Below are 23539 nucleotides of genomic sequence, written 5' to 3'. Positions count from 1 at the left end.
ACTAAGAATCAATTACTTTAATCACAAATAATATATTAGGAAAAGATTGGGAAAATAAATTCTATGATACTTGATGTTGAATGAACAAAAGGCTTTCGAAATTGAAAGTATAGAATCATAACATGACTATAGAATTATATGTGAAGTTAACATTTCGGAGCTAAAATATATACGCAAACCAACTAGGTGGTGGAGATTGGAACGTTAAGAGTTAGGACATCACTATGTAATACAAAAAAAAAATGAAGTGCTAACTTAACCCCAAGCAAATACGTGTTATAACAATATTATCAATTAGTTCGGCCATGATTAACTTAATCAAATCAGCAAATTGGGTGCAGAAGAACTTGCAAGTAACGTGAAAAATAAAGTTTCCTTTGCGCTAACTTTGATGGTGGGAGTGGAACAATCTCAATAAGGTATTCTACAATATGAACATAAGGTAGCCTATATTTCAAGTAATTATTGGAGGAATAGCACCCTAAAAAATTAGGGGAATACATCACTGATGGGAAAATAATGTGTGGGTAGAGAATTGACGGGGACAAATCGGTCTATGGTAGATTCCAAACTTTCCCATTCTTCGTGATTGTCCACAAAAACATGATTAAACTAGTTTAGGGTTATTCACAACACCGAAATTACAAATAAAAAATTAAATAGGTCACAATAACTAGCTCAAGTTTGAGAGTAGTGTTACGTTAATCAATCAATCAATCATGCTATAGGTACACCAAAATACTAGTATTCCTATTGTTCTACATATGGTTTACTATTGTTCTAGATATGGTTTTATTGAAAGATTGAAAAACTCCGGTCGTAAAAGTTAAAATAAAAAATAATGTACTAGGATTATTCAATCTTTCAATGGATAATAGATCCACCTAACTTAAATAAGGCTGCTATGATTTTTTATTAGCAAATTTTACATTGACATAGAACGAATATGTGATATCCACTCAAGTTTTTTGTATGCGGTGACAACTCGCAATTCCTATCTCTGTGCGCATTAGACAAATTACAACTTCATGCAACATTTTCATTTGAAGATTATGTGACAATAACTTGCATGAATTTGTGTTCAGAGCCTTTGTCCTAGCGGCAATGAGCTAAGACATCAATGTATGAGGTGCTGAGTTCGAGCCCTCTTGATCTCAGTTGTAATTTCTTCCTTTCTAGGAAAAAAAAACTTGCATGAATTTGTCAATTGTTAGGAAATTTGGTAAAGTCGATTTATTCTCTTTCTATTTAGATTTAGACTCATTCCACTAAGTTTTTGTAAATCGTGTTTGTTCGTATTGTGATATAGATATCTTATTATCGAATGATTTTAATATGCATGAAAATCTTATCCATTTTTTTCCTCATATTTATCTTACTTTACCTATTTTTTCCTTTTTCTCTTTTACTTTACCTATTTTGTTAGTATTATATGGTACTACTTCTTCCGTCTACAAAAAAATATTCTCATATTACCATTTTGGGATGCTCATAAAAAATAGTTTCATTCAAAAAATGAAAGGTTTACCTCTCATACTTTATCCAACCATTCTCCTCCTATATTCTATATTATACCCATTTTATCTCTTACTTTATCAATTTTTCATTAAAACGCGTGCCGTCTACCATTGAGATCATTTTTTTATGGATGGAGGGAGTTATATGTAAATGTCGTTCGCTTGTTATGACTCATTATCATAGGAATATCCTTTTAAAATTAAATTATGAGATTATTTATCTCTAAAATGAAGTGCGCATCATCTTCTATAATAAATACCATATGGTTCACTATCAAAATCTAATTTTAGATGAAACACATATGGTTCATTATTTAAAATTAGCAGTGAACACATGAAATGGAAAAAGTATTACTAGTACGTATTTAATAAAGTTATGTAGCACTCATAAAGTGTGAAGTACTACTACTATAAAGTAGGAGTATAGAATAATTGAAGTTGCTTTGAGAGTAATTGGGCCCAAATATTTTGAATCCCATAAACGGATCAGGCCCGACCCGAATCATTCGCCCCATAAAATTTGTTCAGAGCCTCTTCGATTATCGCTCTCACACACTCAATTCTCTCTCTACACACGCAGATGGTTTCAGCTAAAGGCAAGGAGAAGGCAACTGATTCCGACGGAAAGGGGAAGAGGAAGTGGACGGCCGACGATGACAAGACCGGGCGGAAACGGAAGTACCCCGGCGTGGCTCAGTACATCGATATCTCCGCCTACCGGGACGACAAAGGGGAAGATTCCAGCGAGGACTCCAGCGAAGATTTCAGCGACGATTCCGGCTACGACAGTGGTAATTGATCCCTCGAAAATGAGATTAGAGATGTATTTCTGTTTATTGATTGTCCCTTCAGTGCTGCATTTGCTTGTATTCGTCTGATTTTGTGCTTTTTAGGAGAATCGACGGAAATGTGGGTTTCTTAGTGTGGCGTCCTTTTAGGGGTTTTGTGTTTCGTTTTTATGATTGGACTGTGGGAGCGTGGGTGATGAAATTAAAGGTGATTTCTAGTTTAGTTTTGAATTTAAAGTTGTTCAGTTTTTTTTTACCTGAAGAGAAATGGATTTTTGGTTCTTTTGAGCTGTAATTGAAGTTTAGCTGTGCTAATATTTATGCATGTTAGTTTTGAATGACTTCTACTTCATTGTGAATGTGGTTCTACTGTATATTGATCAGTTTGAGATGTAGATGTGTATTTGCGACCTGATATTGTAGGTAGCACCAACTTGTATAGCTCTGTATGCGTACACACCCTTAAAGATGAATGCTTCTCTTTTCATTTAGATGTTTTATTCTTAAATCATGAAACAGAAACATTTGAGGATGTATCTGGCTCAAAGTTTAAAGTGAACAATGATCCCGGGAAAGCATCTTACCATTCTGAAGTTAAAGAAGAAGTGATGAGTGAGGAAGAGTACGATCGGATGATGGAAGAGAGATACAAACCTGGAAGTAGTTTTGTTACTTATGCAGAAGATGGTTATGATAAGCAAAATACCGTTGAAAGCATTTATGTGCCATCTTCCAAGGATCCAACGATATGGAAAGTCAAATGCATGGTAGATGCTGTCATGTTTGGTGTTGCATTATACTATAATATTTACAAGCTTATTAGCGTTTGTGTCTTTTATATTTACTTTTCATTTTTGCTTCCTTTTCTGCCTAGGTTGGACGAGAGAGGCACTCAGCAGTCTGTCTTATGGAAAAATTTGCGGACATGACACAATTGCAAAATAAGCTGCAGATAGTGTCTGCATGTGCACTCGATCATGTGAAGGGTTTTATTATTGTGGAAGCTGACAAGCAGCAGGATATATATGAGGTTTCTTCTTGCTCTTTTCTACAATCGTTTCCATCCTATTGGCTGGGTTGGCATGGGGAGATGTTTTATTTGTTTGCTTGCTTTCTATCTACATTAGTTCAGTGTAGCATTTGCCAGCCATGCATGCACTCTTAATGACTATTATGTCTTAATATGCACTTATTTACTTATATATCTGACACACTTCTTAAAACTACAGGCATGCAAAGGTCTTTCCACCATATATTTGAGTAAAGTCACAGCCGTTCCGATTAACGAAATCTCGCGTCTATTAACAGTTAGAAGCAAGTCTAGTGCAATAACAAAAGACATGTGGGCCCGTGTGAAGAGCGGGAGATACAAAGGTGATCTGGCAAAGGTATAATATTTCCCATATTGACTCTTTAAGCTTTCTTGGTTATTATCTAGTATCTATCTATTATATGTTTATATTGCTATCTTTTAAGTTTTTAAGTTAGGCTATTTTTTGCAATGTCACCCATCCTGCTTGTAGGTTGTTGCGGTGAATGATGAACGGAAGAAAGTCACTGTGCAACTGATACCAAGGATAGATCTAAAATCATTGGCTGAAAAATTTGTAAGTCTTTTTTTTTAAGCTAAATTTTATATGCGCTGAGGTGTTGCTCATCTCTCACTTCTTGACACACACGCAAACACACACACACATATATATGTAGATGTTTATTTATATGTGTATATGGTATGCAGATATGTAATGCACCTAATATCTGAATTAGATTTCACTTTCCTCATTTCAGTTTCTTGTGTTCCCTTTGATTGTGTTTTCCTTGTAATCTATGAAAAATTTACTTTTCTTTCTTGTGGTGTGGTTGTTTTCTAAATGAGAGTTAATGCAATTCTCCTTCCTTTTTGGTGCAATTTTCTCATTCCTTGTTTCAGTATGTCATACAGTATTTGTGGAAGAAACTGCGCTCTTGAGTAGTTGAGCTGTGTGTTATCGACAGTGAGTATTTTCTCATGTGTTTAATATGTTCCGTAGGGTGGAGGAATTCCTTCTAAAAGAACAGCCGTCCCTGCACAGAGGCTGATTACCCCTAGCGAGCTTGAGTAAGTTACTGAGTACCAATTTTTTATATATTAAGAATCTTCAATCTTTCTCCTGGTTTCTTAGACTTGTTTTTTATCGTATGTCCAGGGAGTTCCGTCCTCTTATTAATATTCGGCGAGACCGCGATGCTAACATGACGTTTGAAATTCTTGATGGGATGATGCTGAAGGATGGCTATCTGTACAAAAAGATAGCAATGGACTCATTGAGTTTTTGGGGTATAGTGCCAACTGAAGATGAGCTCTTGAAGTTTGAGCCAGCAAAGAAGGATGAATCTACTGACGTACAGTGGCTTACACAACTTTTTGGTGAGAAGAAAAAGAAGGAAGTCAAGCGTATTAAGCCTGACAAAGGGAAAGGGGGTGGAAAAGGAGAGGGATCCTCTAGTGCCAATGCCGAAAATGATTTTGAATTGCACGACCTTGTATTTTTTGGGTACATCTCTGACTACTATCATGCGATGTGATGGGTTTAACTGGTGCCTTCTTTGACATGCTTTGCACTCAATTGTTTTGGCAGTCGGAAGGATTTTGGTGTTGTAATTGAAACACAGAAGGATGATACTGTCAAGGTTTGCGCTCTGCATAATTCGTAACCTTTTGTCTATCAAGACTCTTCTCTTTGTCTTTCTGTATCTGTGCTTTCAGCCTCTTCTGCACCTTCTGATTGTCCCCCTTTACGTTTCAGGTTATAAAAGAAGGTTCAGAAGGACCACTAGTTGTCAATGTTAAACAAAGTGAGCTGAAAATTGCATCATTTGACAGAAAATTATTCACTGTGTTGGATCAACACTCAAATACTTTAACAGTCAATGATGAAGTTCGTGTTTTGGATGGTCCATTGAAGGTTTAGCAGTATTTACTAACTAGATATTTTGAAGTGCTACTTTGTTGGTATTTTATGAGGTAGTGTAAGCATTTACTTGTTACATAATGAATTGCAGGGTAGAGAAGGCATTATTAAAAAAATCTATAAAGGGGTACTGTTTTTGTATGATGAGAGTGAACAGGAGAATAATGGCTACATATGCATCAAAGCACAAGTATGCGAGAAAGTCAATCTTTCTGGTGATGACCCAAATGAAAAGGTTTGTACACATGAAGTGCTGCAGCATGATCTCAATGCTTTATCTTCAACACTTATACTTGCCTTTTGGTTACAGGAAGGTGAGCCAGAACCTTCAGGTTTTGCAGATTTGTTGTCTTCCCCAAAATCTCCACTGTCTCCTGATAAATCTTTGCAAGAGAAGGATAGCAAAAGCAACTGTATGTTGGAAACTTATCTCTGTACTTTACTCAGCATGCATTATAATTTTAAGTTTTTCTGCTGTCGGTCCAACTGGTGCTCACACTGTTATCAATGCAGTTGCACGTGATGATACTGGGATGTTCTCTGTTGGCCAGTCATTACGAATCCGTGTAGGCCCTTTAAAGGGTTATATTTGTCGAGTGTTAGCTGTTCGTCGGTCTGATGTCACAGTGAAATTGGATTCTAAGCATAAAATTATTACTGGTATGATGCTAAAACTTGGATTATCTTATTAATATATGTAACACTGATCCTCAATCTAATAGTGTCTTCTATTCTTAGTGAAAAGCGAGCATTTGTCTGAAGTTCGCGAAAGGAATCCTGCCATCGTAAAGGGGTACTGTTGATTCCTTTTAACTTTAAAGATTTCTTTTGTTTCTCTATGCGATTATTGTATTTGGCGTGTATTGAACTACCCTACTTTGGTGCGTTGCTTCTGAACAGAGAGGATTCCGGGTCTGTAAAACCATTTGATTTTCTTGGTGGACAGGACGGTTCAAGAGGTAAGTGTTTTTTGTTGCAGTACGACTTGCACATTGTCTATTGTCTGCTTTCTTATAACATTTGCCTTTCGTACCTTTGTCACATCTGTGGCATAAATACCTATATGTTCCAAAGACTGGATGGATGCGGCGCCATTGTCAACAGAGGACAATCAATGGAATGCAGGCGGATCTATGGGAAGGTTAAGAGCCAACTTATACCTATCCTTAATTCCTTTTCTATATCCTAACTTATACCTGTCCTTAGTTCCTTGGTGGTTATTTTTCCTAGCATTAAGCTAATAACAATGGCATTCCCTAGCAGGTCTTCGTGGTCTTCTGTTCCTTCCTCTGATGCCTCTGTGAGTTGGAGTATTTCATCTTTATTTTGAAAACAAAGTGCGATTAATTTTGCTATCGAATAATTATGTTGCTCTAAATTTTACAGATCCCCAAGGAATCTGGTTCCAGTGATCCTGCAGATAATCCTAAGAAAGGTATCTGTAGTGTTATACCATAGCTAACTTCTGTTTTTTGGAACTTGGTCACAGATTCTGAAATGCTAACTTAAACTCTTAGTAAGAGGCCTGCATCTCTTCAATGGAACTTAAACTATTCAATTTTTTAGGCATGAGAAATCCGTATAAGTGAGTTAGATGACAAAAAAAACCCATGTTAGATATGGAATTTATTTATGCTCCAATACTTTATCTAACATACCAATGGCAAGCATATGAAATAATGAAGGAATGGAATTTATTCATGCTTCTGGATATTGAGAAAAGATTCATTACAAATCTGGACTAGATGTTGGTTAGTTCTGCTGGTTCACTAATTGTTCATTCACAATCAGCATTTTTGTGGTAACCTTCTTGAGTTAGCCTTTAAAAGTTTTCTTTCTGTCAGGAGTCTGGTTCTAGCTGAGGGTTGCTTCCTTCACTTTATGTCATAATTTAAATGGAATGTGCCAGCATGTGATTGCTAGAAATTAATGCTCTTAATTCATGTTCTTTTGTGTTCAATCTGTTGCAGAAGAATCTTCTTGGCAATTAAAAGAGACTCCAAACCAGAGTTCTTCATGGGGTGCAGCTGCAACCAACACTGGAACAGGCTGGGGCAAAGCTGTTGAGCCTCAATCACGCAGTTCTGGTGAAGCATTAAAAGATGATTCTTGGGGCAAAGCTGCAGAAAAGTGGAACAGCGGAGGTGATGCTTCTGCTAGTAAAGCGGTCTGGGGTCAGACTGCTGTTTCATCTGGGAAACAGATCGGTGGAGATCTTGATCAACCAGAAACAAGTGCATGGGGTAGCGCAGGCGGTACATCGAATGTTGATGCAGTTGGTTGGGCAGTGCCAGCTGCTGATAAGCAAGAAAGTCAGAGTAAAGGCTGGGCTACTGGAAAGGGGGGTGATGATGTTACTGACAACTGCCAGAATGACAGTTGGAATAAACCGAGTTCTGTTTCTGCTGATGGTGGAACTTCTTGGCCGAAGCAGGACAATAAGTCATCATGGGGAAAATCAGAGAGCACACCTTCATGGAGCAAGCAGGATGGTGGATCCTCATGGGGAAAGAAAGAGGATGCATCCCAAGAAATGAGCTGGGGAAGTCCAAAGACATTTGATTCAGGTCGTGGTTCTGGGGGAAGGAGTGGCCGAGGAGGTGGTCGTGGAGGAAGGGATAATTATGGGAGGGGAAGATCTTTTGGTCAGGATCAGTCAAGTAGCTGGAGTAAAGAAGGTCAATTTGGTGGGTCAAACGATGTTGGGAAAACTACAAGTTGGAGCAGCAACCCAGCAGGTGGTTGGGGAAATCCTGTGCCTGATGAGGGCAGTAAGGGTAATGATGGATGGGGTAAACAAAATGTGTCTGGGAATAGTGAAGGATCAGCATGGAATCAAGGATCTAATGCAAATAAGGATGTTGATGGGCAGGGGTGGGGTAGCACAAATGCTGAAGGGGATAACAAGTCCAGTGGCTGGAATGTAACCGAGCAAACTGGTGCAGCTGGTAGTGGTGACAGTAGTTGGGACAAATTACAGAAGCCAAATGAAAATAACAAGTCTTCCTGGAATGCTGCAGCCACTTCCTTGGATGGGAAACCAAATGAAAATAACTGGGGAAGTCAGAAAGCTTCTGAGGAAAACAGTGGTTGGAATCAGAGTTCTGCAGGCAATGGAAACGGTGGGTCAAGCGGATCATGGAATGTTGCAAAGAATAATGACAGTTCATCTGGTGGATGGAAGAATAATGATAGTTCATCTGGTGGATGGAAGAAAAATGACAGTTCATCTGGTGGATGGAAGAGTAATGAAGGTTCATCTAGTGGATGGGGTCAAAGCAACTGGTCAAATAAAAATGGTACATCTGATTCTGCTGGGAACCAGGATGGTACTTGGAGTAGTAAAGGCAATTGGAACTCAGGTGGTGGCTTTAATGACCGTAACAATCAAGATGATGGCGGAAGAGGTGGAGGTTGGAGAGGTCGGGGTGGGAGAGGCGACCGTGGTGGTTTCCGAGGGAGAGGTGGATCAGACAGTGGTGACTTTGGGGGTAGAGGTGGCCGAGGCAGGTATGGAGGTGGAGGATCTGATAGGGGAGGATATGGTGGTAGAGGTGGGTCTGACAGAGAGGGGTTCCGGGGAAGGGGTGGCTTTAGGGGCAGAGGAAGAGGTGACTGGAATAACAGAGAAGATAATTCAAATCAGGACAGATCCTCTAGCTGGGGTAGGGGTTCAAACAATGGTGGTGAGGGGTGGAAGAGCTCTGGAAATGCTAGCAGTTGGAAGCAGGGAGACGGTGGGGGTTCAAACAATGGCGGTGAGGGGTGGAAGAGCACTGGAAATGCTAGCAGTTGGAAGCAGGGAGATGGTGGGGGTTCAAACAGTGGCGGTGAGGGATGGAAGAGCACTGGAAATGCTAGCAGTTGGAAGCAGGGAGATGGTGGGGGTTCAAACAATGGTGGAAATAGTTGGGGTTCGAGCTGGAACCAACCAAAAGATAATGCTCAAACTGGGGGGTGGGGCAAGACTAATGAATCTAGCAAGGATGCTGTGCAAAGTGGTGCTGGAGGTAGTGGCTGGGAATCAGTTGGTGCTCCAGCTAAGGAAGTATCCGGCTGGGGTACACCACCTGCTAAGAAGGAGACAAGCGGCTGGAAGACTGATGAAACTCCGACTTCAGCTGATACGAAGGAGAAAGCAACAGGAAGCTCTTGGGGAGCCCCCCCAGTAAATAGTAACTCTTCAGGAGGCTGGAGCAAACCAGAAACTACTGATGGAGTGCAAACTGGTGCATCTTCTAAAAGTGAAGGACCATCTGATTCGTGGAGTAAACCTGCAACGGGTGCCTGGGGGGGAGCTCCCTCCACAAACACTAATTCTACTAAGGACGACGAACCATCCGGTCCATGGGGTAAAGCTGCAACCAGCACCTGGGGTAGTGGAAGCGGAAGTGGAAGTGGCAAAGGTGGCTGGTGAGAGTATCGAGGTAATCGCAAGACCTTAACGCCACTCAAATAAGACCATATGGGCTTTTCTGCATATCTTAGCTTTTGATTATGCTCTCTTGAGTACTTTTCCGATTATAAAACTTGGTATCTTTCTATGAGTGGCCAGATACATTTTGAGATAGATTCTTTCTATGGAATTATATAACTGACAATTTACATTTCTATTTTGGTACAGGTATTAGATGACTGGAAAGAGCTGGAATGTCACACCTCTATATTAACCATGCTATTTTATGTTATGGGACTATCATGACCAGTTTAGTAAATTTAAGACTTATCAAATTTGGACATGGCTTAGTGTTGTCATGACTAAGTGATTAACCGCGCAACGCTTTTGGTAATTAAAGAATATATGCGCTTTGTATTTATCCTTAATTCTGAATTAAGTTCTGATCTTTTGTTGGTTCATTTATGGTATGCCTCTTCTCTCTCCAAAGAATATTGCCATTATAGTATACTTTCTTTATATAATTGTTGATTATTTGGGCATAAAACATAGGATTTCTCATCTGTTTTTTCCGTAGAAATATACTGTCGAAATCTGAAAATAGAGAACAAAAAGGCAAAGGGAAATAAATGCGAAAAAGGTGCGGCTGTTATATACCGATGCACAAATTCGAAAATTACCATTTTGTCCATGGCCTGCGCATTCGCAGAAGATCAAATTTAATGGAAACCATAAATAAATAATTGAATAATTAAGATAAAGAAAAAACAAAAAGAAGCCCTAAATTTCCTCGTCGGCGGTGGCTTGATTCAAATCGTATCCTTTTCTTCATCTGCATCCAACCGATTTCTTCCCAATTTCTACTCCCCGCCTCCAGATTTCTGCTGCTTTTGAGAGTATAATTGCTTCGTTTTGCTCTCGAACTCGTCGATTCAGTTGCGCGACACTGCTTTGCTAAGTTCGACGGAGCTGATCGGGTCGCGGATTTGTAATTTTCGGATTTCTCAAGCATATATCTGGTATTTTATTTCTATCGAATTGTTTGCTTGCGATTTTGCACGAGCACGGAGCATATTTTTGTACTTGATTTATACGGCAGAAGCGTTTCTATGCTGTTACTAACTGTTAGTTTAAGTAATTGATCGGTTTGAGATTGCGGTCCCGGAGTTTTACCACCAACTGCTTTCATTGCTTTGCGAATGGAAGTTACTGGAAGAGCAAGTAAAATGTGAAGTTGAGTGTATGTGGGAGAATGGAGTAGTGCTGCTTTAGTGCTTTAGACAGTTTCTGTTTCTTCTTTCGGTTGAGGATCACAATGTTGAATAAGATAATGAAAAGGGGGCAGAGGAGGTCCTTGAAATCTGAAGCGATTGAGGCCCCCATACCTCCGTCGTCTGCCTCTAGTGTGACGGTCAATCATGCATCTCGACTGGCCTCTGCGACGCCTCAGCCTGTGAGCCTTGCTAGCATCCCGCAGAATCTTGGCACTGTAGAGGTTTTGCCAACGTTGCGGGACGTTCCAATGTCTGACCGGCATAATCTGTTTATCCGGAAACTTCAAATATGTTGCTTCCTGTTTGATTTCACTGATCCGACGAAGTCTGTGCGGGAGAAGGAGATCAAGAGGCAAAATCTGGCGGAACTCGTTGACTTGATGCAGTCCGGATCGTGTAAGATGAATGAGGTGATGCAGGAGGAACTGATCAAGATGATATCTGTGAATATTTTCCGGTGCTTGCCACCGGCTGCACATGAGAACACTGGCTCAGAGGGTGGAGATCCTGAGGAAGATGAGATGTTCATGGACCCTTCATGGCCTCACTTGCAACTTGTGTATGATCTGCTTTTAAAGTATGTGGTGTCATCAGAAACAGACACTAAGATTGCGAAGAAGTATCTTGACCACTCGTTCGTACTGAAATTGCTTGATTTGTTTGATTCAGAAGACATGAGGGAACGAGAATATTTGAAGACAATTCTTCACCGCATATATGGGAGATTTATGGTTCATAGACCCTTCATACGGAATGCGATAAACAACATTTTTTATCGGTTCATATTTGAGACCGAGAGGTACAATGGGATTGGTGAGCTTTTAGAGATTCTTGGAAGTATAATTAATGGGTTTGCACTGCCAATGAAAGAAGAGCACAAGCTGTTCCTTGTACGGGCACTTGTTCCATTGCACAAGCCTAAATGTATTTCTTCATACCATCAGCAGTTGTGCTATTGTATAACACAGTTTGTCGAGAAGGATTACCGGTTGGCTGATACTGTGATTAGAGGGGTGCTGAAGTATTGGCCTGTCACAAACTGTGGCAAGGAGGTTCTCTTCCTTGGGGAGCTAGAAGAGATTTTGGAAGTGACACAGTCTGCAGAGTTCCAGCGCTGCATGGTACCGCTGTTTAGACAAATTGGACGAAGCCTCACTAGCTCACATTTCCAGGTCTGAAGTTTTTCATGGATCCTTCCTGGGTTTCATCTAGTTACTTTACATGTCTACTTAAAAAAAGGTTCTTGCAATTAGTTATCTTTGATATATATATTGTGTTGCTACTGTAATATTCTCACTTTCCAGAAGGTAGTACTCCATAAGGATTAATTTTAGTGTTTAAGAAGCGATGTGGGTGGATGTAATCTTATGGAACATGCTGGCTGATTAATATGATTATGACAAGAAATTCAAAACTGAATGAGATAAGTGAGTTATCATGGTGCTCGTAATGGAGTTGTTTGCTCTTCCTTTGGATTGAAGTGGACATCCATAAAATCGAATTGAATTTGTGTGCTGCTTATAATTCTTGAGTTTCGGCTTATATTTGAAGTTATGTACGTATAGTCCCAATCTATGAAAGTAAAAAGAATTAGCCAGCACCCTTCTACTTTTGCTGGTTAGAATTTTGTTGCGCTCTAATAGGAATGTCTTGTTGAGGTATATATGGACTATGAAGAAGAGAGTATGATTGAGTGGGGGGAAGGTAGATTTAGAATTTCTGGATGAGTTCTAAAATAATGTGAGGAGTTGAATATATATCAAACCTCTTCCTCCCCTAATAGCTCTACAAGTGCATACAGATACTATGCTATAAGCTGTATAATGCTTTCTGGCTGAGTGCCAGATATGAATGATTTAATCATTGCTTTCCAGTAAAAGCTAAGATATCATTCTCCGAAAATAGCTTTTATTTAATTCTCTTGCACTTATACATTCAGAAGCATGTGTTTTGGCCATCTACTTCCCTTAATGACATCTTCCCTTTGAGGATGCTTCTTTTCATGGGACGTTATAAGCATTATTAATAACAGCCCTGAATCTTGTTGAATTGTTTGCTTCTCTGTACGGTTGGCATGACTCTGAACATATGTACTAACTGGCATGATTTTCCATTTGATAGGTAGCTGAACGGGCTCTTTTCTGGTGGAACAATGAGCACATAGTCAGTCTGATTGCAGAAAATCGGCATATTGTTTTACCAATCATATTTGATGCTCTAGAAAAGAACATACGAGGCCACTGGAACCAGGCAATCGTTGGATTGAGCTCCAATGTCAGGAGAATGTTCCTTGAGATGGATCCCGAGCTATTTGAAGAATGCCAGAGGCAGCATGACGATAAGCAAGCAAAAGCTGGAGAAGTTAAAGAGCATCGCGAGTTAACTTGGAAGAAACTGGAAGAGGTTGCTTCTCAAGTTACCGGTGAAGAAAACATGGTCGTCATTTAGTGATTTTTTTTGTGGGATTCAAAAACATACAGCTGCGGATTTTTAAATAATCTCCCCAGTCAGATGGTGAAGTTCTATCAACCCGACATTCTATCACTTCTCAAAGAGTAGGAGCAACTTATAGAAAACGAATTGATTGGGAGCAAAACGGCCGGGAAAAATGGAGGTAAGTATGCTACTTTGCTTCATACAAAATGCCGTCATCTTGTGTTTGTTTGTGATTTGCAACATTTCATTTTATTACTCATCCAAATAATGATCAGTTTTTGTAATCTATAATTATTTTGTGGTTTTTTGTATTTTGTAAAAGAATAGACTGAAATCAAGCTATGAGGCTTTAGATCAAAGATTGTTTTACTGCTTTGAGAATTGCCTCTCTTTGTTTTTTAGAAGCTTGATTGGTGACGTTATTTTATATGGAAAAGTATTTGTTAACTTTGTCTTAATTCCTAATATTCATTTTATGCAAAATCTAATGGGTTTGCTTGGTTTTCATCACTGGAAGGGAAAATCAGTTATGGATATTTCCTCAGCTTTGGCGTGGTATGTTACAAATGATGTTTTGTGCAACTCTAGATTTGTTTTTTACTACAAGAGAAGGCCGTCCTTAAATACATTATTCTATTCGGCTCGAATATATGCAATTCCCAAGTGATTGCTCAATAATAAATTTCGTACACAATTGTTGGCTCAATGCAAATACAAACTTGTATCTTGAATAATCTGCAACTGAATTAGCCTAAATATACACGTGTACCACAAACTAATTTTTGTCACGCATATTCCAAATATTTGCACAAGGTTTGAGAAGCAACTTTCTATCTTTTCATCGCATAAAGACTATGGCTTGATTGTCACTTTCAACTTCAATACTCCGTTATATTGTTATCACAAATAAGCTGCAAACCATCATATATGAGCCATAAATCAGCCACAATAACAAAACCATGAGTATTCTTTAAATCAGTTCCCGACGTCATTTCTAAGAACTAGATTTTGATTTAGTGAGTTATGGATATGCATGAAAAGCTATTCAATTTCAGTAATAATAGTGTAACTGCACATGTATGCTATGTTGCATGGGCTCCATGCCACATGACTCTTTTAGTCATGTACAGTTTGACTAACTAATTAACCACAGATTCACGTGGAGAAGGAGATTGTAGTAATTGATGAAAAACTAGATAAAAAAGATTCAATGAAAATATATTAAAGAACAATTACCCTTAAGAAGGGACAGTGTTACTGTTAGGTTCATTGCATTCGCTGTTGTCCAATGGAATCATATCATTTATCTACTATTTGGAAGAATATAAAAACAGAATTATTCATGTAATATGGGCCCCTCATCATGGTATCTTCTCAGTACAATAGTACCCATTTTCGTTTGCAAATGTTTAATTTAACGAATTCTTCTTAAATGAGTTTGTAATTCATCACAAGACTAAAATAACACTACAACTTGAGACAATGTAAGAAATCAAGAACTACTTCTAATAAACTTCACAATCATCCAACTGGCTCATCACCAATTATATGAGAGACCCATCTTCAAATATGTCCATTTATAATTACACTTTTCAATTCGTTGCCATTAGAGCTCTAGACATTATTTCATACATGTCGGACTATTATTCGGTGAATTAAATAAGTGATTGTTCAAGTTCCAACTACTTGCCTCATTTGTCAACTTTTCACAACTCGTTTGGATCGAGGAATCAATGGCCCCCCACAAAAATATTGATTTCCTTTTCCCTTTTTCTTGCACCTCAAATATTAAAATGAATGAGGTTTTAATCATACCAAACCATTAACAATGGAGGAGGAAATATACAACATTAAAATAATTAGGGAAGATAAAAACAAAATGGTGGGCGGCGATGGCCCTCTTACGGCGGCGCTGCCCGCAAATATCATCCCAAAATAGTCACCTCCACCACCGCTGGACCCTCCGCCGCCGCTCCCGCCGCCTGTCACGGTGGTGGACCCGCCACCATATGAGCTGACGCTATTGTCCCTGCATTATAATTCAATCATTTCTTGTCACTTATTTATCTTACTATTGCACAAATTATATTTACAAAGTATACATAAACTCAAGATTAATTGTAACTAAAATAATTTGATTAATTATAAAAAGGGTCATTAGATATTGAAGGTACAACCCAGAAAGCACTCTGCAAAAAGTCTACATGACAATGTACCAGTCGATAAAGCACTGTCACTAGGCTGGCTGCAAGTGGGCCCAAAAAGAGTCTGGGCCCACATCTATGGGCTGGATTGCATGAGGATGAGAATTTCATATATTTCCAAATTAAATATTAGGATAACACTATTTTAGTACTACTACTACTACTCATGCTTATAGTTAAGTTGACAACGAAGCACTACATTGGTAAAACAATTTATAAAGTAGAACTATTAACAACATTAATACATTAATAGTATGTGGATTAATTTATAAGTTCACATAGATTGGAGTACTATTTGCTAAAAATGTTTCCTAATTAACATTTTTAAACCAACAAACATAAAGAAATTGTGACCAATGGAATCCAATTTATTCTCTCCAACACCACATGATGTGAAAAGATGAACACACTCTTTACTAGTGAAAGGCTGTAAAGAAATGAGCATTCCTTTAAAGTTGAAGTTATACTACAAACAAAGGCATATCACATTGCCAATTTAGATAATGTTTTATTTTGTGTTTTTTACAGTATTAGTGCATGCTAAATGTAGTGACACTTTTGTGAAATATGAACTTAAACACCATTTTGTGAGAGAAGCAAAGATTCATGTGTGTACCTTGTGCCACCAAGAACACCGGCATTCATGGTTAGTTGTTCGATTTGGCTAGCCGATTTAGGGTTGAAACTCGAGGCCTTGGCATACTGCATCGTAGCCCCTTCACCGGATGACACAAAGAATGCACCGTTCACCATCAAGTCCCCATCCGTCCTCCAATTCCAGTCGGCCCACCCCCCCTCACTCGTATCCTCATGTCTCGTCACCTATTGAACCACAGACACACAACGTAGTTAGTATGCATATGTTCAAATTGCATCACAAGTAGGAAATATGTGTTTTTAGCTGTGAGAAATGCACACAACAAACTCAACGAATAATGCAAGCAGCGTTTTACCTCTTTCGCACTTGGATCAGCTGGTGCAGTGAAGCGGTTATCCTCACTATTCACAGTCGGGCTAGCACTGCCTCCAATCGCGTACATTTTCCACTGAAAATAGTCGTTGTTCACCACATGGACGTAGCCCCTCCTTATTCTTGGCATCCTCTGCACGAGCCCCGGTCCGAACCTGTTCAAGGCTATTGTGACCTACATTGCATCCCAAACACAACAAACAAACCTCAGCCATCAGTTTCAAATCAAGAATTCAAAATGGGACAGATCAAAACGTTGCCTTTTCCACAAGAACCAACCTGCATTCCCGAGTCGGGCAAGTACTTGTCATCATGCCCGAGCAGCATAACCTCATTATGATCAGAGAAATAGTTATTCGACACAGTAATAGCCGTAGATCCCATGATGATGTCCACCAATCCATCGGTGCAATGTGACAGCGTGCAATGATCGATCCATATGTTCCTCGAACTGAAGATTGATATGCCATCACCATCCGACTTCCCCCTGTGGCCAACATGGGTGGGGCTCGACCTAATATCAGTGTTCCCAGACGGTTTACAGTTGTAAATGTGCACGTTGTGGATGATGACGTTGCTCACATACTGCAATGTGATGCATCCATTCCCCGTGATCTGCACATTGGCACCACGCCCATCTATGGTCTTGTAGTTGTTGACAATCAGCTCGTGCTTGAGCTTGATGACCATGTTATACTTGAAGGTGATCCAGAGGGGCTCGTCTTGGATGACAGCATAACGAAGGGTGCCAGGGGTCGGACTGACTGTGTCGTGATCAGAGGAGTCCGTCACCTCATAGAAACGGCCCCCTTTGCCCCCCATCGCACTCTGGCCGAACCCTATAGCGCAGTCAGCCAGGCGCTGCCGGTTGTTTCCCCAGTTGGAGTCACATCGCCAGCAGTCGTCTATGGGGTTCCCGGTCAGGCATTGTGACTGTGCCTTACTACTCAAGGGTGTTTCAAGAATCTGGCGGCGTTTCGATAGCGATTCATTCACACTCCTATGATCAAATTCAGCACAATGTGGGATTAAAACCTATGCTTATTAATCTCTTTAGGCAACTAACATACAAGCTTCAACAACAAACAGGCTAAAATGTATATGAGCATTAAATTGAGAAAAAAGTGATGCTCAAGTAAGCTAACATGTAATTAATAAATGTGAATAATACTATTCAATTGCCAGAAGCAGAAAACATCAAATCTAGGCAAGAAACATCACAGTAAATAAAAGGGAAAACAGGGGAAAACTACCAGAAAAAAAAAAAAAAATCCAAATTTGGGTGAATCTCAGATCTTAAAATGATGAAAAAGAATTAAAATCCAGATTATGCCTCTCAGAATCAAATCCACAAGCAATGTAGAAACAAAAACCTAATCCCAGATGCAGAAATTTAGGTGTAATGATACCAACTACATCAACCCAAATGCTACACAAAGCCCAGATTAAAAAAATCCAATCTTTTCAATTTAAACAGAGATAATGTCAAAAATAATTAAATGGGCATGATTTCCAACAGATCTTCCAAGAAATGCAGCATAGAAATGTCTGTAAAGTTCAGTTCACATATCCATGTGTGTGTGTGTTTACCTTCTGACTTGTAGAGCTACAAAATCAGGGTTGGGGTGCTGATGAGAGAGGGTGAGATTGAAGGAAGTGGCAGCTTCAACATAGGAAGAGCAAATGAGACATAGCAGCAGCAAGAGAATGTACATGCGAGAAAGCAGCATCTTTGGGATTGGAAGAAGCAGAAGATAATTAATTATGAATAACTGATTTTTTCTGCTCTAAACAATGAAGAGGTGTGTGTTTGGGTCTTGAGATGAATGAAGCATAAAATAATTGTGTCTAATTAAAGGGAAAAAACAGAAATGCTGATTGATGCAGAGCTCTTGAACATGGTGGTGGTGGAGGCTGTAGAGAGAGAGAGAGGGAATCTCTCAATACCTTCTCAACAGACACAATTTACAATTAATTGATTCTATATAAATATAAGGAGTAAAATAATTTCATTTGGATGGAGTTACAGCTTTGTCAGTGTGAGTGACTGCAGCTGGTTTCTCCAATGAAAAGAGCCGTTTCTCAAAATATAGATAAAATAAATGAAAAATGGAACCATTTTCAGTTTCTATCTTTTCAATGCTTTAAATAATGTTTCTCTCATCCCTTGAAGTAAAGTTTTGGTATTTAGTAGTGAACACTAAACAAGATTCTTTTCTGTAGATATATTTTCTTTAGAGAAAGTCATCTCATGTTTGACTAATGCATTGAAATACTAATTAATTCAACATCATCATAATTCTTTTATTGGTAAAAATACACCCTCCGCCCCTAATAATTCGTCACCATTTAATCCGACACAGGTTTTAAGAAATGTAATAGAAAGTGAGTTGAAAAAGTTGGTGGCATGTGAGTTCTACTTTTATATATTAGTTTTATACTACAATATGAGCATAGAAAAGTTAGTGGAATATATGGTCCACTACCAAAAAAGGTAAAAATGAAAGGTGACAAATTTTTAGGGACGAGTGGAAAAAGAAATAGGTGACAAATTTTCATGGATGGAGGGAGTATTTATTTTCCTATGGCGAAAAGTGAAAACAAACTGAGGATAACATTGACATTGAAATTAAACAAGGAATTCAAGAAGTAGTATGAAAATCTTTATGTTTAGTTTTTTAACCTCACCTTTTGTAGTGAAAATGACTTGAGAGAGGATGAGGAAATCAAGAAGACTTTTACCTTTTAGGACCACTAATTACAATGAGGATTTATTAATTTCTTGATAAGACAGTGATGGTTTATATCACTAACGAGTGTTGGAAAACATTTTATACATCATCTTTTGAGAATTCATTGTACATTCAATTGTAGTCACAAACACTTACAAACATTATTGTAGATTTATTGTGAAAATTTCATAAATGAGCTTGATTTTCTTCATCTTTAATACCTTTTGATCCAACCAAAACTGATTCATATTAATGTTAGTATGACTCTTCTTATTTCGTGGTCCAATCTATATTGAAAAGTAAATTTATATATTATAGTAAGTACTAGTAAGTATTTAGTTACAATTTACAAACTTCTCAAATTTTGTTATACTATAGCTTATACATATCTCTGTTTGCCAGAAAAGATAGGTCGGTTTGGGTTCAAAAAAAATTTAAAATTTAATTAACTATTTTGAAGTTTAAGATCCATATTAAGTGAATCGGCTTATTTATTGGGCCAAAATATTTTTAAGGATTGGTGCAGTCTTTAGTGGGCCTGCAATTGTTAAATTTGAAGCCCATTATGGAGGCTCGGAGTTTACTTCTTGTATTCTCCCTCGCAAAAGGAAGGCTGTATTGTATAAATATAGAAAGAGAAAGTTCAAACAAACATTTCTCGCGGTGCTGTTTGATCAGTGATGCCGAAGCCGGAAGGTTTTCACATTCTGGATGCGCAGAATGCTGCGATAACCAAAGGTGATTATTGAAATCAACATTACTTTTTCGGTTTTGTAGCTGTGTTTTTTCTCACTCTGCGCAAATACAAGGATTTCTAGGGTTTAGTGCAGAATTCTGCTCATGAAGCGTTGTTGAATAATGCCGATAACCTTAGTTGGATCTCAAATTGTACGAAACCAACAATTTCTTTTGTGTGGAGTGAGGCAATCATACCTTGTCAATTTCACATAGTCGCAAAATCATATCTGCTTGGCTTGTAGAATAGCAGTCTGCTTTACTAATTTTTTATTATTCCACTTGTGAATTGTGATAATATTTGCTGTTTTGTGTGTATAGAAGGTGAAATCATGTTTGCGAGGTAGATTGTTTTTTGAGTTGATTGCTAATTCGTTGCGATGTTCAAACATGTTTCCAGATAAAGCGAAGGACACTCAAAATGTGGGTAGGAGGAAGCTTGCAGACATCAGTAACCAGCCACAAAATCAGAGGCTGTTAGTTAAAGAGAAATCTCAATCTACAGAGACGAATATTAAAGAGTACATTCACAAGCTACAGAAGGTAACACTGTTTGTAAGTCATTCGGTTATCTCGTGATTGATTTTTGTTACTCGTCCTTGCTCATTCTAGATTTATTCTTTGTTGTTTTAGGATAATATGGCTTTGGTGAAGTTGATAGCACAGAGGAAGTATCCTTTATGGTGTCAATTCTGTTGTATGTTTCGAGATACTCATTGCTTTGGATAAATTAGCTTTTGATTAGGTTCGTTTTCGTTGTTTCCTTGACATTACGTGATAGCAAAATCATTGAACAGAATGGAATTGAGTCTGACAGATTGAGAGTAAATCTGCTCAAAATGCAGGAACAGAATCAACATCTGGCAACTTACAATGCTCAAATACTTGTGGTGCTTTTATGAAATCTATATATGCAACTCTTTGATTTCTCTGAAGTTCTTCTGTTGCATATTGTTGATATTTATTTCTAAACTGGATTTCAGGAAATAAATTCAGGTAAAGATCGGGTATGTCCATAGAATCTTACTTGATGTGTGTTTACATTTAGTTCGCTTGGTTGGTGCTACATATTTCACCCGGAAGCTCACATTGTGCACGTTCCTTTTATTTCAGTTGAAAATGTTACAGCATGTGCTTGGGTGCAAAGCTGGTCTTCTCAAAGTTGATCTTGAGGTCTGTAAGTTATCTATCAGCCTGATTATAGCAAATCGTCTCATTATCTTATTATATTGTGTAATGACCATTTTTTTCATAGGGAAGGGAAACAACAACACCAATGGGAGATGCTGTTGTTGATGTTGAGGTATAGGTTGCACTTTAATTAAGTCTTTATGAATATTCCATTCAAGTTTTGACCCTCAACACGGCTTGCTGTAATCTTCGATATGTGAAGGGTATCAAAATGGAGTCCTCAAAAGGAGATACAGATGATCAGGAGCCTCATGAAACCAAAGTGAAGTTACAACAAAATGGTGAAAAAATTGTTCTTAGAATGCCTGGTTAAATTCCAATGACAATCTCTCTGAAGTGTTTCTTGTTGGTTCGTGATAGGTGAATGCTCCTCTGGACCAGTTAAGTATAAGGACAAGACAGAAAATAAGAGGTTCTACTTCTACAGTGCCTCTGTAAAACTAGAAACACACAGTGGCACAATAAACTTCCCCTTTCTTCCTTGTTTTCAAATTGTGGTAACCTCATTCTTTCACTTACTCCTTTGAGTATTGCAACTACAGGAAAATTCGGCGAAGGCAATCTGCTAGATTCAATGCTGCAGAAGTAGAAAATGGTGAGGATTTCTTAGAAACAAAGGAGGCTAGAGTTTCTGTATCTCAAATGCCCGAGGATTCTGTCGGAGAACAGAGATCAACATCTGAGACTGCATTAGTGGAAAACGAAAGCAGCAAAGACGGGTCAGGCCCTAGGTTGCAGCCTCTGCAGCTTCTCTCGAGGCCATCACGGGCAGCAAAGGAGAAGGTTCAGTCATACAAGGAGGTATCGTTATGCGTCAAACTGCGCAGGCCTGAGTGAAATAGAGCAACATTACACATTGATACTTACATTCAAACTTATGATATATAGCAGGTTGATAATCCCTAAACCAAAGTGTGCATTCCATCTTTGTGTATATAGCAAGTTCACTACTTACACTATGATTCATTAGTCTGTATAATGTGAACATATAGGCTAAGTCATTCACTTGTGATATTTGAGGACAAAATTCATATTCATCTTCTCTTGATATATATCATGATGATTTGTTGGTTTTGTGGATTTTACACCTGATAAATGAATTAGTCACATCTAATAGTCGAAGGTGCCAAAATGTTGGGCCATATTTGCTTTAATTTGCAATTTTGTGGCCCAATTCCATCCCTTCTTGACCGATTTGATAAATTGTTTTTGTTCCTTTAAATAGAGGATATAACAAAAATAGTCCTGGAAATTTCTCAAACTTTATCATAATTTCAATATCTTATGTTGGGGATATGAAATATAGGGCTTTCCGAGGAAAATGCAACAATTCCGTTGAGTTTTCATGTATGAAATCATTATAAAAAAAACTAGTACTTACGTTTATATAAGTAAAATTCCTAACAAAGATCTCGTGTAAGATTTTGAGATGAATGCTAATGAAAACGACGTTGGATCACTAGATTATGTTGGGAAGCCCCATAATATTTCATGTTAAACCGATGGGAAAATGATAGTATAATTATGAGAAGAGGAATTCAAATCGCACACTACTTTAAAAATATCTAAGGACCAATTTCTCCTAATTATAAATGCATGCAACAACTAGTCAACTAATGATATTGAGACTAACAATAATGTTTTTTACCCTATATTTTATAGGTCCATTATCGATACTAGTATACTACAATGTCCGTATATGACATAAATCATTTATATGTAACTACTACCTTAATTGGGATGTTCCTCATAATTAACATTTTTATAAATAAACCATGTGATATCAAGTAAATTTCTAAGAAGATTCTACTACCAAAACGCGTTTATACCATCCATTTCTTCGAAAGCGACGACTTTTACAATTATACTATATCTACCTCTTCATGGTTAGAGTATTTTATATTTGGCACAGGACTTTAAGAAACTAAATCCTTCATAAAAAATATAAAACTAATTCAGCCATAACACACACCAACTGTAATTAACCATTTTCAAATGTCGGCAAAGAAGGTGACAAAAAACCTTCACATTCGAATCTTGATCCATCAATTCTTCAAATCTAAACAGCTCTTAACGTGTTGATGCACGAACAAGGGTAAGAGAGAGAGAGATGGAGAAATGACGTTATTTGTTCACAGGAAATCCAACCTCTCTGGCATCGACTAAATGCATATTTCATTTTCAAGAATTGTATCCATCAACTTTTAATATAAAATACTAAAATACACCAAAAAAGATACTTACTAATTTTGCCCGACCCCACATCAATACTTATTTTATTTTGCTCTAAATTCATTTACGTGAGTACTATATATTATCTTTAGTGTTGCTTTGAAATCCATTAA

General features: G+C 38.1%; 4 protein-coding genes across 4 annotated transcripts; 3 read left to right on the top strand and 1 right to left on the bottom strand.

The window, feature by feature from the left end:
- The first annotated feature begins 2056 nt into the window (after positions 1–2056).
- KTF1 (kow domain-containing transcription factor 1) lies at positions 2057–10113 on the top strand. Its single transcript, XM_048112735.2, has 19 exons — positions 2057–2308; positions 2825–3072; positions 3180–3335; positions 3535–3693; positions 3829–3912; positions 4336–4403; positions 4492–4839; positions 4924–4975; positions 5092–5250; positions 5348–5491; positions 5567–5669; positions 5770–5916; positions 5995–6049; positions 6157–6215; positions 6331–6397; positions 6520–6556; positions 6643–6691; positions 7227–9683; positions 9881–10113. Exons 1-18 carry the CDS (start codon positions 2098–2100, stop codon positions 9671–9673), a joined length of 4593 nt encoding a protein of 1530 aa, XP_047968692.1. The 5' UTR covers positions 2057–2097; the 3' UTR covers positions 9674–9683; positions 9881–10113.
- A 289-nt stretch (positions 10114–10402) lies between these two features.
- Positions 10403–13809, top strand: LOC125212536 (serine/threonine protein phosphatase 2A 57 kDa regulatory subunit B' beta isoform-like). Its single transcript, XM_048112737.2, has 2 exons — positions 10403–12098; positions 13048–13809. Exons 1-2 carry the CDS (start codon positions 10968–10970, stop codon positions 13372–13374), a joined length of 1458 nt encoding a protein of 485 aa, XP_047968694.1. The 5' UTR covers positions 10403–10967; the 3' UTR covers positions 13375–13809.
- Positions 13810–15078: 1269 nt separating this feature from the next.
- On the bottom strand, positions 15079–18582 carry LOC125212535 (putative pectate lyase 13). The gene is made up of 5 exons (XM_048112736.2): positions 18127–18582; positions 16816–17536; positions 16520–16711; positions 16183–16388; positions 15079–15391 (listed from the first exon to the last, which is right to left on the bottom strand). Exons 1-5 carry the CDS (start codon positions 18264–18266, stop codon positions 15172–15174), a joined length of 1479 nt encoding a protein of 492 aa, XP_047968693.1. The 5' UTR covers positions 18267–18582; the 3' UTR covers positions 15079–15171.
- Positions 18583–19912: 1330 nt separating this feature from the next.
- On the top strand, positions 19913–22232 carry LOC125212537 (uncharacterized). The gene is made up of 10 exons (XM_048112738.2): positions 19913–20006; positions 20404–20546; positions 20637–20674; positions 20785–20893; positions 20987–21010; positions 21117–21176; positions 21259–21306; positions 21397–21475; positions 21555–21606; positions 21737–22232. Exons 1-10 carry the CDS (start codon positions 19949–19951, stop codon positions 22029–22031), a joined length of 906 nt encoding a protein of 301 aa, XP_047968695.2. The 5' UTR covers positions 19913–19948; the 3' UTR covers positions 22032–22232.
- The last annotated feature ends 1307 nt before the right edge of the window (positions 22233–23539 follow it).

This window comes from Salvia hispanica, chromosome 3 (assembly GCF_029641045.1).
Source record: "Salvia hispanica isolate PSC_SH4W2 chromosome 3, Shi_PSC_v1, whole genome shotgun sequence".
NCBI classification, from domain to species: domain Eukaryota; kingdom Viridiplantae; phylum Streptophyta; class Magnoliopsida; order Lamiales; family Lamiaceae; genus Salvia; species Salvia hispanica.
This window is presented reverse-complemented; position numbering and strand designations above follow the sequence as displayed.

Bases quoted from the DNA above. Each gene is read 5' to 3' on its own strand.
- LOC125212536 (XM_048112737.2), top strand. From the start codon at position 10,968: ATGTTGAATAAGATAATGAAAAGGGGGCAGAGGAGGTCCTTGAAATCT. The intron at 12,099-13,047 runs GTCTGAAGTTTT...TCCATTTGATAG, and splicing joins TCACTAGCTCACATTTCCAG to GTAGCTGAACGGGCTCTTTT.
- LOC125212537 (XM_048112738.2), top strand. From the start codon at position 19,949: ATGCCGAAGCCGGAAGGTTTTCACATTCTGGATGCGCAGAATGCTGCG. The intron at 21,011-21,116 runs GTATGTCCATAG...CTTTTATTTCAG, and splicing joins TAAATTCAGGTAAAGATCGG to TTGAAAATGTTACAGCATGT. The intron at 21,607-21,736 runs GTTCTACTTCTA...TTGCAACTACAG, and splicing joins GACAAGACAGAAAATAAGAG to GAAAATTCGGCGAAGGCAAT.
- LOC125212535 (XM_048112736.2), bottom strand. From the start codon at position 18,266: ATGCTGCTTTCTCGCATGTACATTCTCTTGCTGCTGCTATGTCTCATT. The intron at 16,712-16,815 runs GTTGGTTCTTGT...GATGCAATGTAG, and splicing joins TGCCCGACTCGGGAATGCAG to GTCACAATAGCCTTGAACAG. The intron at 16,389-16,519 runs GTAAAACGCTGC...GTGGTTCAATAG, and splicing joins CTGATCCAAGTGCGAAAGAG to GTGACGAGACATGAGGATAC.
- KTF1 (XM_048112735.2), top strand. From the start codon at position 2,098: ATGGTTTCAGCTAAAGGCAAGGAGAAGGCAACTGATTCCGACGGAAAG. The intron at 3,694-3,828 runs GTATAATATTTC...TCCTGCTTGTAG, and splicing joins ACAAAGGTGATCTGGCAAAG to GTTGTTGCGGTGAATGATGA. The intron at 5,251-5,347 runs GTTTAGCAGTAT...AATGAATTGCAG, and splicing joins TTTTGGATGGTCCATTGAAG to GGTAGAGAAGGCATTATTAA.